Source organism: Manis javanica, chromosome 3 (assembly GCF_040802235.1).
Source record: "Manis javanica isolate MJ-LG chromosome 3, MJ_LKY, whole genome shotgun sequence".
Taxonomy (NCBI): domain Eukaryota; kingdom Metazoa; phylum Chordata; class Mammalia; order Pholidota; family Manidae; genus Manis; species Manis javanica.
This window is the reverse complement of record NC_133158.1, coordinates 114013392-114026393: the sequence shown is the minus strand read 5'-3', so window position 1 is coordinate 114026393 and position 13002 is coordinate 114013392. Positions and strand designations below refer to the sequence as shown.

General features: G+C 51.5%; 1 protein-coding gene across 2 annotated transcripts; it reads right to left on the bottom strand.

Moving 5' to 3' along the window:
• Positions 1-935: 935 nt before the first annotated feature.
• CPN2 (carboxypeptidase N subunit 2) lies at positions 936-10324 on the bottom strand. 2 transcript variants are annotated; one of them, XM_017664681.3, is made up of 2 exons: positions 10173-10324; positions 936-5443 (listed from the first exon to the last, which is right to left on the bottom strand). In XM_017664681.3, the coding sequence occupies exons 1-2, from the start codon at positions 10173-10175 to the stop codon at positions 3797-3799; spliced, it is 1650 nt and encodes a 549-aa protein (XP_017520170.3). In that variant the 5' UTR covers positions 10176-10324; the 3' UTR covers positions 936-3796. The 2 variants fall into 2 exon arrangements, with proteins under 2 accessions (XP_017520170.3, XP_036880067.2); XM_037024172.2 differs by lacking the exon at positions 10173-10324 and adding an exon at positions 6921-10120.
• Positions 10325-13002: the final 2678 nt, after the last annotated feature.

Genomic DNA, 13002 nt, shown 5'->3' with positions numbered 1-13002 from the left:
TCCACAGATGAGTGAAATCATTTGGTACTTTCTTTCTCCGCCTGGCTTATTTCACTGAGCATAATACCCTCTAGCTCCATCCATGTTGTTGCAAATGGTAGGATTTGTTTTCTTCTTATTGAGCCCCCAATTTTTAATCCTGTCTGAGCATTAGAACCACAGGGAGAGTTAAGAAGAAATAACAACAACTGATATCTGGGTCTCCCCTCAGCCAAGTGAAGCAGAATCTCTGGAAGTGGGGCCCAGGCATCTGTTGTTGGGTTTGTTTGTTTTTTAACTGTCCAGGTGATTCTAGGATTCAGTCAGCATTGAGCACCAAACTCCTTTTTACATAGAGGGAACCAAGACCCAGAGAGAAGCCAGAGGGGGGAGCCAAGTGTCCTGATTACCAATCCAGAACCCATCAAAAGCTTTCCAGCTGCACCAGACTGGGACCACTCAGCAGCAGGACGTTAGGACCCATGGGGTGCACAGCACACTCAGGGCTGCCTTTTCCCCTGCTGACCTCACTCTGAGCTGGCAGGATGCGCAGTGCCGCCTGCTTCTTGTCAGCTCTAATCTAAGATCCCAGCGGCCGCACAGTGGTCAGGACTTCCCCCACTGCAGCCTTGGCCCTGGCCTCTCTCTGGTCCCAAAGGAAACTACCCGCTCCCACCCCCCTCCACCCTGTCGTTGCCCCACCTTCATCAGGTGGTTGGATCACCAGATAAAACACTGGCTAGCCAGTTAAATTTGGATTCCAGATAAACTACAAGTAGTTGTTTAATGTAGCTATGCCCATGCGGCCTGTGTTTATTTTACCCAAAAGAGCACAGTGATCCTGGTCTGTCCCGGCCAACTTGAAAGGGAGAACAGCTTGTCCCGACTACACAGCCCCTGGCCGTCCGCCAGCGCTCTTTCCTCAACACCATTCAGCACAGAGAGAGATCACTATATTTTGGCTTAATAAAGAGTTGTATTTTGGGGAAAAATATAATTAAGAGAAATGTCTGCTCAGTTACCTTGTTCGTTTTTCCTTGGCAGTAGACGCATGACTGTTTGGACCAGGAACTAGAGCCCAGACAGGCATTCATTTGCGGGGCGCCCGCTCGTCAAGTGCCTCGATGCACCGGGCGGGGCCGTCCCTCCCGTAAACAGCGCCGCACACCCACCGGACAGCAGCCTGACGCGGGCGGCCGCCGGCCTGGGCAGCAGCGCAGCAGCCTGGGGCTGGCACAACAGGGCCCTCTGGGGCTCAAGGCCTCGGCCTTTCTGAGGAGACAAAGTTCCCCGACCTTGGTTGAGATTTTTCTTACACCAAATGCTTTGGGGAATTGAATTAAATGAATTTGGGAGCGAGTCTGTTCCTTTGGCAAATCTGCTGAACGATAATTTAAGTTGATTTGAACCCCAGGAAGTGTGTTTGTTTAAAAGCGTATCCCTGGACACGAGGGAGAAATTGTACTGCAGTGTCACAGCTGGAAGCTTGCCTCTCTCTTCCCCAAACCTGCTCCGGCCCTTGGTTAATGGGGTCGCTATCCTCCCCACCACCCAGGTGAGAAACCTGAGAGTCCCTCCAGGCTTCTCCTTCTCCCTCAAATCCCAGCCCCCCGCCCCACCGACAGCGGACTTCTGCCCCCTCACCAAACCCTTTCTTGGCCTCAGACCTGCTGTGGTGTGCTCAGAGTGTCTGCACCCACTGGTGCTGTCTGAGGTCCCCTATGCCTACATCCTGGGCCACACTGGGCATGATCCAGCTATCTAATTTCTGTGGGATTAGTAGGTACAAAGTGATACCTATATTATTTGAATTTTCATTTCTACAATCTATATTTCGGCCTGTTAATCCATCTGTGCATGTGTTACTCAGTTGCTGAAACCTTTTCATTCTATTTCCATAGCATCCCTGGCCCCCAGGCTGTCATCTCAAGTAGGCAAGAGTCCTTACTGTTTCGTCTGCCTCTGGTTCTCCTCAAACTTCATGCAGCCAACTCTCTAAACCGGAAGTAGGAACATGGCCCTCTTCTGCATACACTCTTTCAATAACTGCCTAACGACGTTAATGAATATGCAGGCTTTTCACTCTGCCCTTCAAGGCCCTAGGCCAGCTGGGTCCAGCTGGCTTTCTGGCCAGATCTCCTCCCTCTCCTCTCTGCCCAGCCAGTGCCTGCTCCAGAGGCCCATGGTGCTGACCTCGCCCACTGGCTGATCTCCACCCCTTGCTCACATCCTTCTGGCACACATTTCTCATATCCTCCCTATGCTGCCCTTTGCCCCCCTCAAGGCCCGGGATCAAATGCAGCCTTTCCCTGAGGTCTGTGCTAGTCTAAGGCTCCACCTCCCTGGATGCCCCAGTGCTTGCCTGGCGCCCACCCCTTTGCACTGTGTTTTTTTGTTCCATGTGCCTTGTCTTATCTCTCCCACCAGACCATGAGTGAGTTCCAGAAGGGCCCACAGTACATCTAATTCACTTCTCCTTCCCCACCCAGCTTCACCCAGGCCAGTCCACACTGCCAGCAGGGCAACCAGGTAGGAGGCAGCACCATGGCTGGGCCCAGGGAGACAAAGAACTGCCCTGGGCTGGGAATGGGAAAGGGGAAGCAGAGAGAGGCATTTGCTGACTAGTTGGCTATGAGGATTAAGGGGGAGAAGAGACTGGAGCAGACACCCAGCTCCTGGGCTCGGCAGGTGGTGGATGGGATCCAGGAGAAGTTGGGAGCAGAGTCTGGTTTAGACGTGTTTCTGGCTGCGATGGTACTGAGCAGGCAGACGTGTCAGCATCAGGCCCAAACCACCCGAGCCCCAGGAGGAGAGAGGGTCATCATTGTAGACGTGGCATCTGGCCCGGGGAAGCACGAGACTGCCCAAGGGCCTAAAGGCAGGGAACTCTGAGCAGCCCAGCATGGAGGAGGTGGCTGGGGAACTGAAGCTTCAGCCAGGGCTGGGTAAGCGCGAGGAGTCCTGAGAACCGAAGGAGAGCCATCTCAGTGAGCGAGCAGCCCGCAGAGGCAGATGTGGTGAAAAAGCTTAGACCAGAGCGTCCATTCCAGCCCACCAGCTCCTGGTCCCTCCCCACCCGTCTCCTCAGAGCTTCTCCTCCTCGTGAAGAGCCATCTTGTCAGCTGAACAGGTGAGCCACAGCCCCTGCTCTGGGGGACTGGTGTTGTGAAAGCTGAACCTCTGGTCTTCAGCTTCCCGAGGCACCGTTTCATTGCCGTTTCTCCCGGCCCCAGCACTCGAAGTGGTCGCTAGTGACACGAGTTCCCCACATGCCAAAGTCAGACCACTGCCCCCAGTCTTTCTGGTCACCTCTGCTTCTGCAGTCTCCTTTTTTTCCCACTATGCCAATTAAAAACAAATTTCCAAGGAGAGACATAAAAACAGACATCTGGCTTTAGAACTAGATGTCAAAAGAGGGTAAGCCTCCGTCCTGAAGAACTGGAATAGTGGTGCAGTAGTACTTCAGGGCTAGAATATCAGGGTGGAGATGGGAGTGGAGTGGGTATTAAATCATAAAGGAGCACCGGGGTAGCAGTGTTATTTTATTCTCCAGACCATGACGTAGCTTTAACGGATGCTTTGCACAGCTTAAGGAAAGCCTTGTTGGTCTCAGACTCTGAGACGGGGATAATGAAGGAAAAGGAGGAGGAAGAGGCTGGGTGGTGGAACCGGCCACCCCCACCTCCTGCATCTTGGAGATGTAACCCCATCCCTTGCTTTAGATCTTCAAAGCTTCCGCTCCTCCTCAGCCCTGACCTCTCCCCTGGTCAGGCCCAGAGGCAGTCTACCCAAGCTCTGGGCTCCAAATGCCCTGCACCTAAGGGTGCCCTGCCCGAGTCTCAATAGACACAGTGACTCTCACAGAGCCACAGCTCGACTTCAAGTCCCACTCCTGACTGGCATTGTATGTCAGTCCCAGGGAGCCCGAGCCCTGTCTAGGGGATAGCTGGACATTCAGCCAGCGACACCAGGCCTCGTCACAAGCGAGCACCACAGTGCCCTCAGGGTTGCTGTAGGTGCACCGCTTCCAGGCTGCCCTTTCCTCCACAGCCAGATCCCAGCTGCCTCCTGGCTCCCTGTCCTCCAGTCCCGGGGCCTGGAAGCCCAAGCGGTCCCGAGTGACCGGACACACCAGTTGTTCCTCCTTCAAGGCGGGCACTACCTGGCCCTTCAGGTAGGCAGGGCCTGCACAATAGGTCTGGATGTTGAAGAGCCGGTCACTATACTGGTGCAGCCAGCTGAAGAGGTAGGCCAGGTGGCAGTCACACTGCCAGGGGTTGCCGTACAGGCCAAGGTTGAACAGGTTGTAATTGGTGTCAAAGATGCCCTCTGGGAGCGTGGTCAGGAGGTTCCTGGAGAGACTGAGCAGCTCAAGCTTGGAGAGGTTCTGGAAGAGGTCTGGGTGTAAGGCTGTCAGATTGTTGCTGCCCAGGTAGAGCTTGACCAGCCCCCCAAGGCCCCTGAAGGCACCTGCCGGGAGATGGGTGATGGCATTGTGTGAAAGCATAAGCGAGCTAAGGCTGGACAGGTTGGAAAATACTCCCTCAGTGACAACCTCCAGCTGGTTGTGGGACAGAGACAGGCCGACCAGGCCGGGGGTGTGGGCAAAGAGGCCGGCAGGCAGCGCCCGCAGTTCATTCCCCTGCAAGTTCAGGAAGGTCAGGCTGCCCAGGGAGGAGAAGATGGAGGGGTGCAGGTGCCTGATGGCGTTGCGCTGCAGCCACAGCTTCTCCAGGCAGAGGAGCTGTGAGAACACTTCCGGGGACAGTGCCGAGATCGTGTTGCCATCCAGGAAGAGTTCCTGCAGGCTGCCCAGTTTGCCAAACACGCCCTGGGGCAGGCTGGAGAGTGCATTGTTGCTCAGCCTCAGTGTCTGCAGGCTGCTGAGGGGCTCAAACAGCTCCTCGGGCAGCTGGGCCAGGAGGTTCTGAGCAAGGTTGAGTGTCTCCAGATGCTTCAGAGGCTGGAAGAGCCTACTGGGCAGGGTCTGGAGCTGATTGCCCTGCAGCTGGAGGGACTCAAGGGCATCCATGTGCTGGAAGAGGTCCTCGGGCAGCACCTCCAGTGAGTTAAAGTTGAGGGTGAACTTGCCCAGTGAGATCAGGTTGGAGAAAGGGTCAGCACTGAGGTTGGAAAGGGCACTGCCGGTGATCTCCAGGTCCCCAAGCCTGGGCAGACCCCCGAAGGCATCCGGCCCCAAGTGGCGGAGCTGGGTGTTGAGGAAAACCACCTTGGTCAGGTTGGGGCTACCTCCCAAGGCCCTGGTTTCCACTGTGGTGAACGAAGTCTCTACAAAGACAATGTCTGTGGCGTGTGGTGGGATGTCCAGCGGGATGGTGGCCAGCTCCTCATCGGAGCAGAACACCTCTTGAATGAAGCAGTCACACCCCACAGGGCAGGGCTGGGCGAGCCTGGCCAGGAGCAGGAGGCAGGCCCAGCACAGCCATGCTCCAAGCAGCATCTCCTAGATCAGAGTAAGAAGAGAAAACAGAAGTGGCGCCTTTATCAAAGACAGGTGGCCTGGTGGCCAGCGCACCCTCTGTGAGTCAGAGACGGGGTCACCTGTGTCAGGGAGACCACCGTCTGGGCAGCAGTGTATGTTTTTAAATAGCTGTTTTCATACTACCTCACAGCAGCCTTGCAAGGCTGTGGGACCAGGGTTCTGACTTCCCAACAGCGAGGGTGTCAGGTGGCCTGTCCACAGTCACCTCACGGGTTAGTGGCAGGACCAAGACCCAGGTCTCCTGGACTTCCCATGTCCTTTCCAGATTGGAGAAAGTAGCAGAAAGGAGACAAATGGCATGAAAGAAGTGTAAAAGGAGACCATGGGTATTTTGGAATTGTTACAATAACGTGTAAAATAGGGGCAGATTATTCCTGAGTTAGAAATGTTTAAACCATGACTAACCCTGAGTTTCCAAATCTCAGCACATTTCAGAGCCTAATTACCATCTGCTCTTTGCACATCCCAGTGAGCAGCTGCAGGAACAAGACAGGCTTTTATCTTAAAATAAGTCCGCCTGCTACTCAGTACTGCTGCCAGAAGGCTATCCTTGGCCTCTGCCCCCACCCCACCGTGCAGCACAGGGAACTTTCCAATGTTGCGTGGACAGGAGGGTCCAGGCCCAGGGATTCCATAGACCAGTAGGTTTGTGGTTTGTGGTTTTGTCTTAAATAAGGGAAGTGGACTAGGTTTTAGTTTACTAAATGTTAATTATTTATTTTAATGGCAGCATCCACCCACAGGTCACAAATTGATTGATGCAACTTGCAAGTATGTTTCATTGCTCAGTCTTTATATATGAACCATTTGCCAACATGTAAAAAATTGGGAAATATCACATTAAGAGTCCAGATTTCAGGGTGGTTTAGAGACAGTGTGCACACATTCCCCTGTGCTAAGAGCACCTGGAGCTTAACTGCCCCCTTAGGGGATATGCAGCCCTCAGATCACTCCTCCTCCCACCTGTGTCATGTACATAGTTTGTAGTGATTCAAGTTCTACGAGTCCAGATCTCAGCTCCATCATATTCTGGCTGTGTGGCCTTGGGCATATTACTTAATCTGTCTGTGTTTCAATTTCCTTATCTATAAAATGGGAATAATAATAGTGCCTACTATGTTAGGGTAATTGTGAGGATTAAATGAGTAAATATAGGTGAGGGTTTTAGATCAGTGTCTGATATAGAATGAGCAATTAATAAACTATGTTAACTATTGTTAAAGGTTGGAGGCCACCATCACTGCAGAAAAGGTTGTTTGAACACCAAGAGTAGGAAGATCAAAATGCCCTTTAGATAGAATACATTTGGCTTTAAGAAAAACAGAGAGAGAAAGGAAGGGAGGGAAGGAGGAAAGGAGGAAAAGAGAAAGAAAAAGGAAGCCCTCATGCAACATAATCCAAATTTTTCTCAGTTTACTTGTTCTCAGAAAGAACTCACCATTGTCGGGAAATCTTGCCCCAGGCACCCTTTGCTGGCTGCCTCTCTGCTGCCCTTTACTGGCTGCCTCCTTCATCATCAGATTCAGCTTTAGGACAAAGTGCTCCAGAAGCAAAAGTCTCCAAGCAAACTCAGGTGCTTACTAAAGCCCCCTCCTCCCATTCAGACTCCTAAGAACTCTCAGTTTTTCCCAGGATTTTTTCTGCTTAATCAATAGAGATGGGACAATTTCTCTTTGAGAAAGTTCATACCTCCCTTGAGGCTCCTCTGATGCTTAGAAAGCCTTGGGAGGTGGATTTTACAACGCAGTAGGGAGGCTCTCTAACAGCAGCTGCGTCTGCCTGCCACTCAGGACACAAGAGGGTCAGGAACAAGCCCCAGGCAAGTATGTGCCTCCTGGTTCTGCTCAGCCCCAGACTCATTCTCAATCACTCTAGAATAGCTCAGGGTTTATGCTCTGGAGTCAGACAGTTTGGGTTCAAATCCTGTCTCCATCCCTTACAAGCTGTGTGGCTATGGCTGAATTAATTAATCTCTTTGAGCTTCAATGTCCTCACCTTCGAAACAGCAAGATTCAATGCTACCTTCTTCACAGAGTTGTTCTGAGGACTGAATGAGAATATGTGTTGAAAGTTCCAAACCAAGAGCCTTGCACACGGTGAGGGCTCAGCAACATGAGTGACCTAATTATTTTGGGTTCAAGTCAGTTCCAGCTTTGTTCTGAAGTAGTCAGAGAGGTTATATATGAAAAAGCTGATGAGATCATCCAACTGTCCCATTTATGGACCAGTGAGATGCGGTTTGTCAGGCTCTTTCCTCCTAGCCAAAGATGCGGGTAATTGTTTTGTCCTTGGTTCAGTGCAGCACAGATTCTGATGGCTCTCACCAGGATGCCCTGAGCTGAGGTCCCTTCCCCAACACACCCTCAAGAGAAGGTCACTGGGGGCTCTCGAAATGGGAAGTGCCCCTGCCTAAGCACTGAGGAGGCTGGGACAGCAGCCAGAAGATTCTTGTTTCTCATCTGAGAAACTACCTCTGTATTTGTGAAGAGACCAGCAAATGCCCACAAACATGTTCCATGCTTTCAGTAAGCCAAGGAAGTCTGACTTTCAGGGGGGTAGGGGTAGAGGGAATTGACTGGTTGCAAATAGACTCTTTCCCCATCTCAAATTGCTTTTGGATTGGTACATTTCTGTGTGTGCCATGAGCCAGTCTGTCATCCACTCCAGAGCTAACCCTTACTCCTTCCAGAGGGTAATGGGAGACCAGAGCCCGGGCTCCAAGCCCCCGGGGGACTACTGTTTGACTCGGGGATGTCTGCAGGGGTGTCTTCCTTGCCAACAGTGCTGGATTCTGCCCCATGGGCTCCAGCACATCTGGAAACAGAAAGAGAGGCTTCTGTGGCTTATCAGGGTCCCCGGACTGCCTCATCTAGGTCCCTAGGAAGACCTGCTGCTCCTTAGACCTCCATCTCCTTTTCTGTCAACCTAGGAAAATAAGCCAAGCTCAGGTGGTCAGACAGGCTGGGCACATGCCTCTGCCCCTCGCTGCTGGCCGGCGCTCCTCTACCTGCTGCCCAGTGGCCCAGGCAGGGGAAGCCTTCAGAGTCTCCATTCCTGTGCTGATAAATTGAGAACAATCATGATAATAATAATGTCACCTAAATTACAGCGTTGTTAGGATTATTGTGGCAATCGAATGAGGTAACTAGCATTGGGTTTGTGATGTTGTAATATAGTAAGAAAGCTATTTTTGGTCGTCGTTCCTATTCCTGGCACAGGGCTCCAAAAACCCTTGGCATTTCCTGAGGGATAAGAGAGGAAATGTCATTCATAATGAGCCCCACACCTGAGTTTATGTTAATGAAGCAACTCTTGATGGGCCCCTAGATAGCTTCAGATTATCCACAAAATATTTGCAGTGGTTACCTCTGGAAAACGGAATTGTGGGGGTTTTAATTTTTTCCTTTTGCTTCATATATTCTCTGTGTTTTTAAAAATAATGAACAGGTATCACTTTTGTAATAAGGTTAAAAGTAATCAAAATTGAGATATTTGTGTAAAACACACAGCACAGTTCTAAACACATGGTAACGGCTTCCTTTATTTCTGTCCTGCTTTGCAATTACATTTCAAAGGCTCAAGAGGATCTTGTCTGTCAGCTGTCCTAGCATTCTTGACCATTCTGAAATAAGGGGAGTTTGTGAACCTGGCACTGTCCTTCCTTCAAAGGCTCCCATAGGGCACCCGCTCTAGCCTCTCTTGCACAGTTCCCCCCATTTTAGAATGCTGTGCGACCTTTCCCTTGTGCTACTTGTCCCCATTCTACTTATCTTCCCAGGCCAGTGCATGTCACCCTTCCCCTGGGAAGCCTTCTCTGACTGCACCTCCTTTGGATTGGATCTCACAGGTCCGTCATGTCCTCTGATGAAGACTTGGGTCCTTCTCCTCTGTATTCTAGTCAGTTGCATGCACCTGACTGTGAGCCCCTCAAGGCTGGGGTTGTACCACCCACAGCATCTCCAGCCTGGAGGGGCACCCCAGCACATGGGCCAGGGCTGCACACAGAGAATATGCCCAGGCCCTGTGTGCTGAATTGAACCAAAATATGTTTGTGTCTCTTAATACCCTGTAACTCAGGTCTTACTGTTCATCCTGCTTAATGCAGTCGGGGAGCACTTAGGCTCTGCAGCACTGTGCCCTGGGTTTGAATTCTGATGCCACTACCTACTGGCTGCCTGGGCTTGGACCATACTCAACTGGATAATAAATATGCTAAATCAGATTGTAAATACAAAGCACTTAACAGTATCTGTCAAATAGTAATTATTCAGTAAAAGGTAACTGCATACATGTTTTATTCCTTGAGTGACTACATACTTTCTTATCTAAACCAGGACGCTTCTGGGAATAAAAAGGGAGCTCCTGATAATTTTACAGGATGACAGGCATAAACAAGGGCAGGACCAAGCAAACCAGGACATAGGGTCACCCTGCTCATCCCCACTGTTGGGCACCAGGGACCTTTATCTCAGGACCCCATGCTGGGACCTGCCTCCTGCCTGAGCCCAGCAGCAGCCTGGCTGAGCACAGTGTGGCTTCCCCTCCCAGTGCAGGGGGACACAGTGCCACCTGCCCAGAATCAGGGACATGCTCTGAAACTGGGGAGGAGTGGGCAGCCCCTCTCCTGCCCCCTAAGCCAGGACTCTAGGCCAGATTCCTCCCACGCCCCCACCGACCGCAGGAGACCTACCATGAGGGGCTGAGCGGATGGAGACCAACTGCCCTGACTGTTTGTCAGGAGCAGAGGGTGTTTGGCATGGTCTCTGGTCCATGTGAACCCAGCAGCCCTGGTGCTGATCAAAGTTCCAGGCAGCAGTTCCTCCCCTCATGTGGCCTGAGTGTTCCCGGAATGTCACCAGGGTCACAGGACCAGAGGAAAGAATCTGGGGCAAGGCCTCTGAAGATTACAAAATGACCCTGAACTATTCCCAGGGACCCAGTGAGGCCAAAATCCAGCTAAGGCCACAGGCTTGGCACCTTTAGCATCTCAAGGGCATCCACTAAGCCCTAGAAAGTTCCAGAAGGCTGTTTCAGGGGTGAGGACTGGCCTTCTCAGGGGTCCAAATGCACATCCCTCCTTGTGGTCCCCAGGAGTCTGAGCTCACCTGAGCTGCTGGCCACAGGCACCTGGTTGGCTCTCAACAGCAGGAGAAATTTGAAGAGGGTTGTGGGTTTGCTGTTTTGTTTTGTTTGTTTAATGAACTAACTTTCTAAACAATTTGTCAGCTAAAAGGGGGAGAGATACAGGCAAGTGAATTTTGGCCCAAGGTAGAGAGGAATGCTTTCACCACAGGGCTATGGGAGGATGAAAGGAGTTACTCTGGGATGTCATGGTTTCCCTGTCTCTCAAGGTGTTTCATCCAGGGGCTGCAGAGCAAGGTGATGAGTATGTGCGTGTGTGCACATGTGTGTGTGTGTGTGTGTGTGTGTGTAGGCGAGTGTGTGTGAGTGTGTATATATTTTAAGGGGTGCAGGAATGACTTAAACAATCTAAGATCATTTCAGCGCCCAGAATCTATCATTCAAAGTAGTCTGATGGTTTTAAAACTGATTGTCTGCTATTAATATTTAGCTCACTCTTTTTCAGGTCTGAACTAGTTATTTCTTTTGCACGTGAGCAGATTTCACATGCCACATTGCAGAGGTCTGATAGAGTGTAGCAAGGAAGCATTTTTCCACAGAGACATTACAGACTCAAACTTTGGCAGAGAGCAGCGGGAGTGTGTAAAAGAGAAAGGCTGAGAAAAAAGTGTGCCTGGCCCTACCCACTGTAGCAGCCAGACTGGCAGGGGTAGGCTGGCAGATTGGAGGACTGGCTGGGGGGAGAGGGCACACCTCTGGAGGAGACACATCACCAGGCCTGGGGAGCAGCCCAGCCTGCTTTGTGCTCTGAACAGGTTCTACAGCAGCGACGCTCACCTGCAGAAGGAAAGCTCATCTCTGTGTCAGTGTTGTGGCAGACAAGAGAAATTCGGGACTCAACAGATCCACATTTGAGGCCTGTGGAATGGGTGTGGTAGAGGACCTGGGCAGGTGTGTGTGTGTGTGTGTGTGTGTGTGTGTGTGTGTGTGTGTGTGTTTGTTTGTACACACGTGTGAGATCGAACTGCAGATAACACGCAGCTGGAAGGACACTGGGCCTGTGTGTGCATGCATATGTGGAGCAGAGATCCAAGGACCTTCTGGGAGACGGGGATGAAGACTCTAACCCCCTTTTCCATAATCCGAAATTCCAGAAATTGGTCTGAGTGGGTGGATCCTGTGGTTAGGGAAGGACACCAAGGCCCTGTCCCAGCCGTTGAAGGGCCCAGACTCCTGGGGGCTTACACCTGGCAGAAAGCATCTAAGAGCTAAGAGAACCCAGGAAAATATGGACCCATTACTGGACATGGCAGTGGGATAACAGGACAGCAGGGGTCACCCGTTCTTAAGCCCTGGACCTATGCCAGCCACCGTAGCAGCCCCTGGAATACAGAGGCCTGAAAGAGTCCTAGGGACACCAGACACTTTGGAGAGAGTCACCTTCACTCAGGAGATACCTTCTGGGAGCCTGTGACTCACTGAGCCTGGTGCTAAGCGCTGATAGGAATCCACAGATGTGCAGGAGAGTCCTACCCCCTGAGCCTGGGCATATGTGTGCATGTGTGTGTGAGCATCTTAAATGCATGCTCAGTAAACTTCACTGCCTTTCTGGTGACACAGAAGAAACCCCAGCTTGGGATTCTGGAGGCCTAGCTGTAGTCCAAGCTCAGCTATTAGTTCGCTAGTGACTATGGGAATTTCCTGTCTTGATCTCACTTTTTTTCACCTAGAAAAGGGGTTGAACTTATTCTTAAAGCCCCTTCAGCCACAGTGGCCTGCAGATGTCATTTGTTATCTCATTTTTGGTCCCTGCACACTTTCCAAAGGCCTTTGCCCAGCCTGGAATCTGTTCTGCATGAGGGGCTTTCTGGGTCAGCCTTGCACACATGTGATGAATCAGCAGGTGTGAGGTCTCCTAGCCAAGACATCCACTGAGAACACACCTGTGCTGTGTATACCATTTATTGTTGATTCGATACACCAAATTGTTAGAGGTGGCATCCAGCAGAGATGGGCCCCCAACCCTGGCCACCAGGGCTCACACTCTACAAAACCCAAGTGTCTAGAAATCTCCAAACACATCACCAAGCACCTGGGACCATTTGCAACAATTCTCTAAGTAAGGCAAACGTGATCTACTTTTGACAGCAGCGTGAAGGCAACCAGTTGGCGAGAACAATCTCTTCTGAAGAGAAGGAGATAGGCTGGACTGGGAGGACTGGACTCCCGGAGCCCACCATCACCTCCCCAACAGCCCACTTCAGTTCTGACTGTGGAGTCCGTGGGCTGAAATCTTGGAGCGGCTTACAGCTACAGGCTGGGACCCAGCCAGTGTCTGCTTACCAGCTCTGCTTAGATAGTCCCCTCTAGCTGCCCGCTCTTCATGAGCTTCCTGAATCTGGAAATAGACTCCTGAAGCCACCCCACACTGACATCTG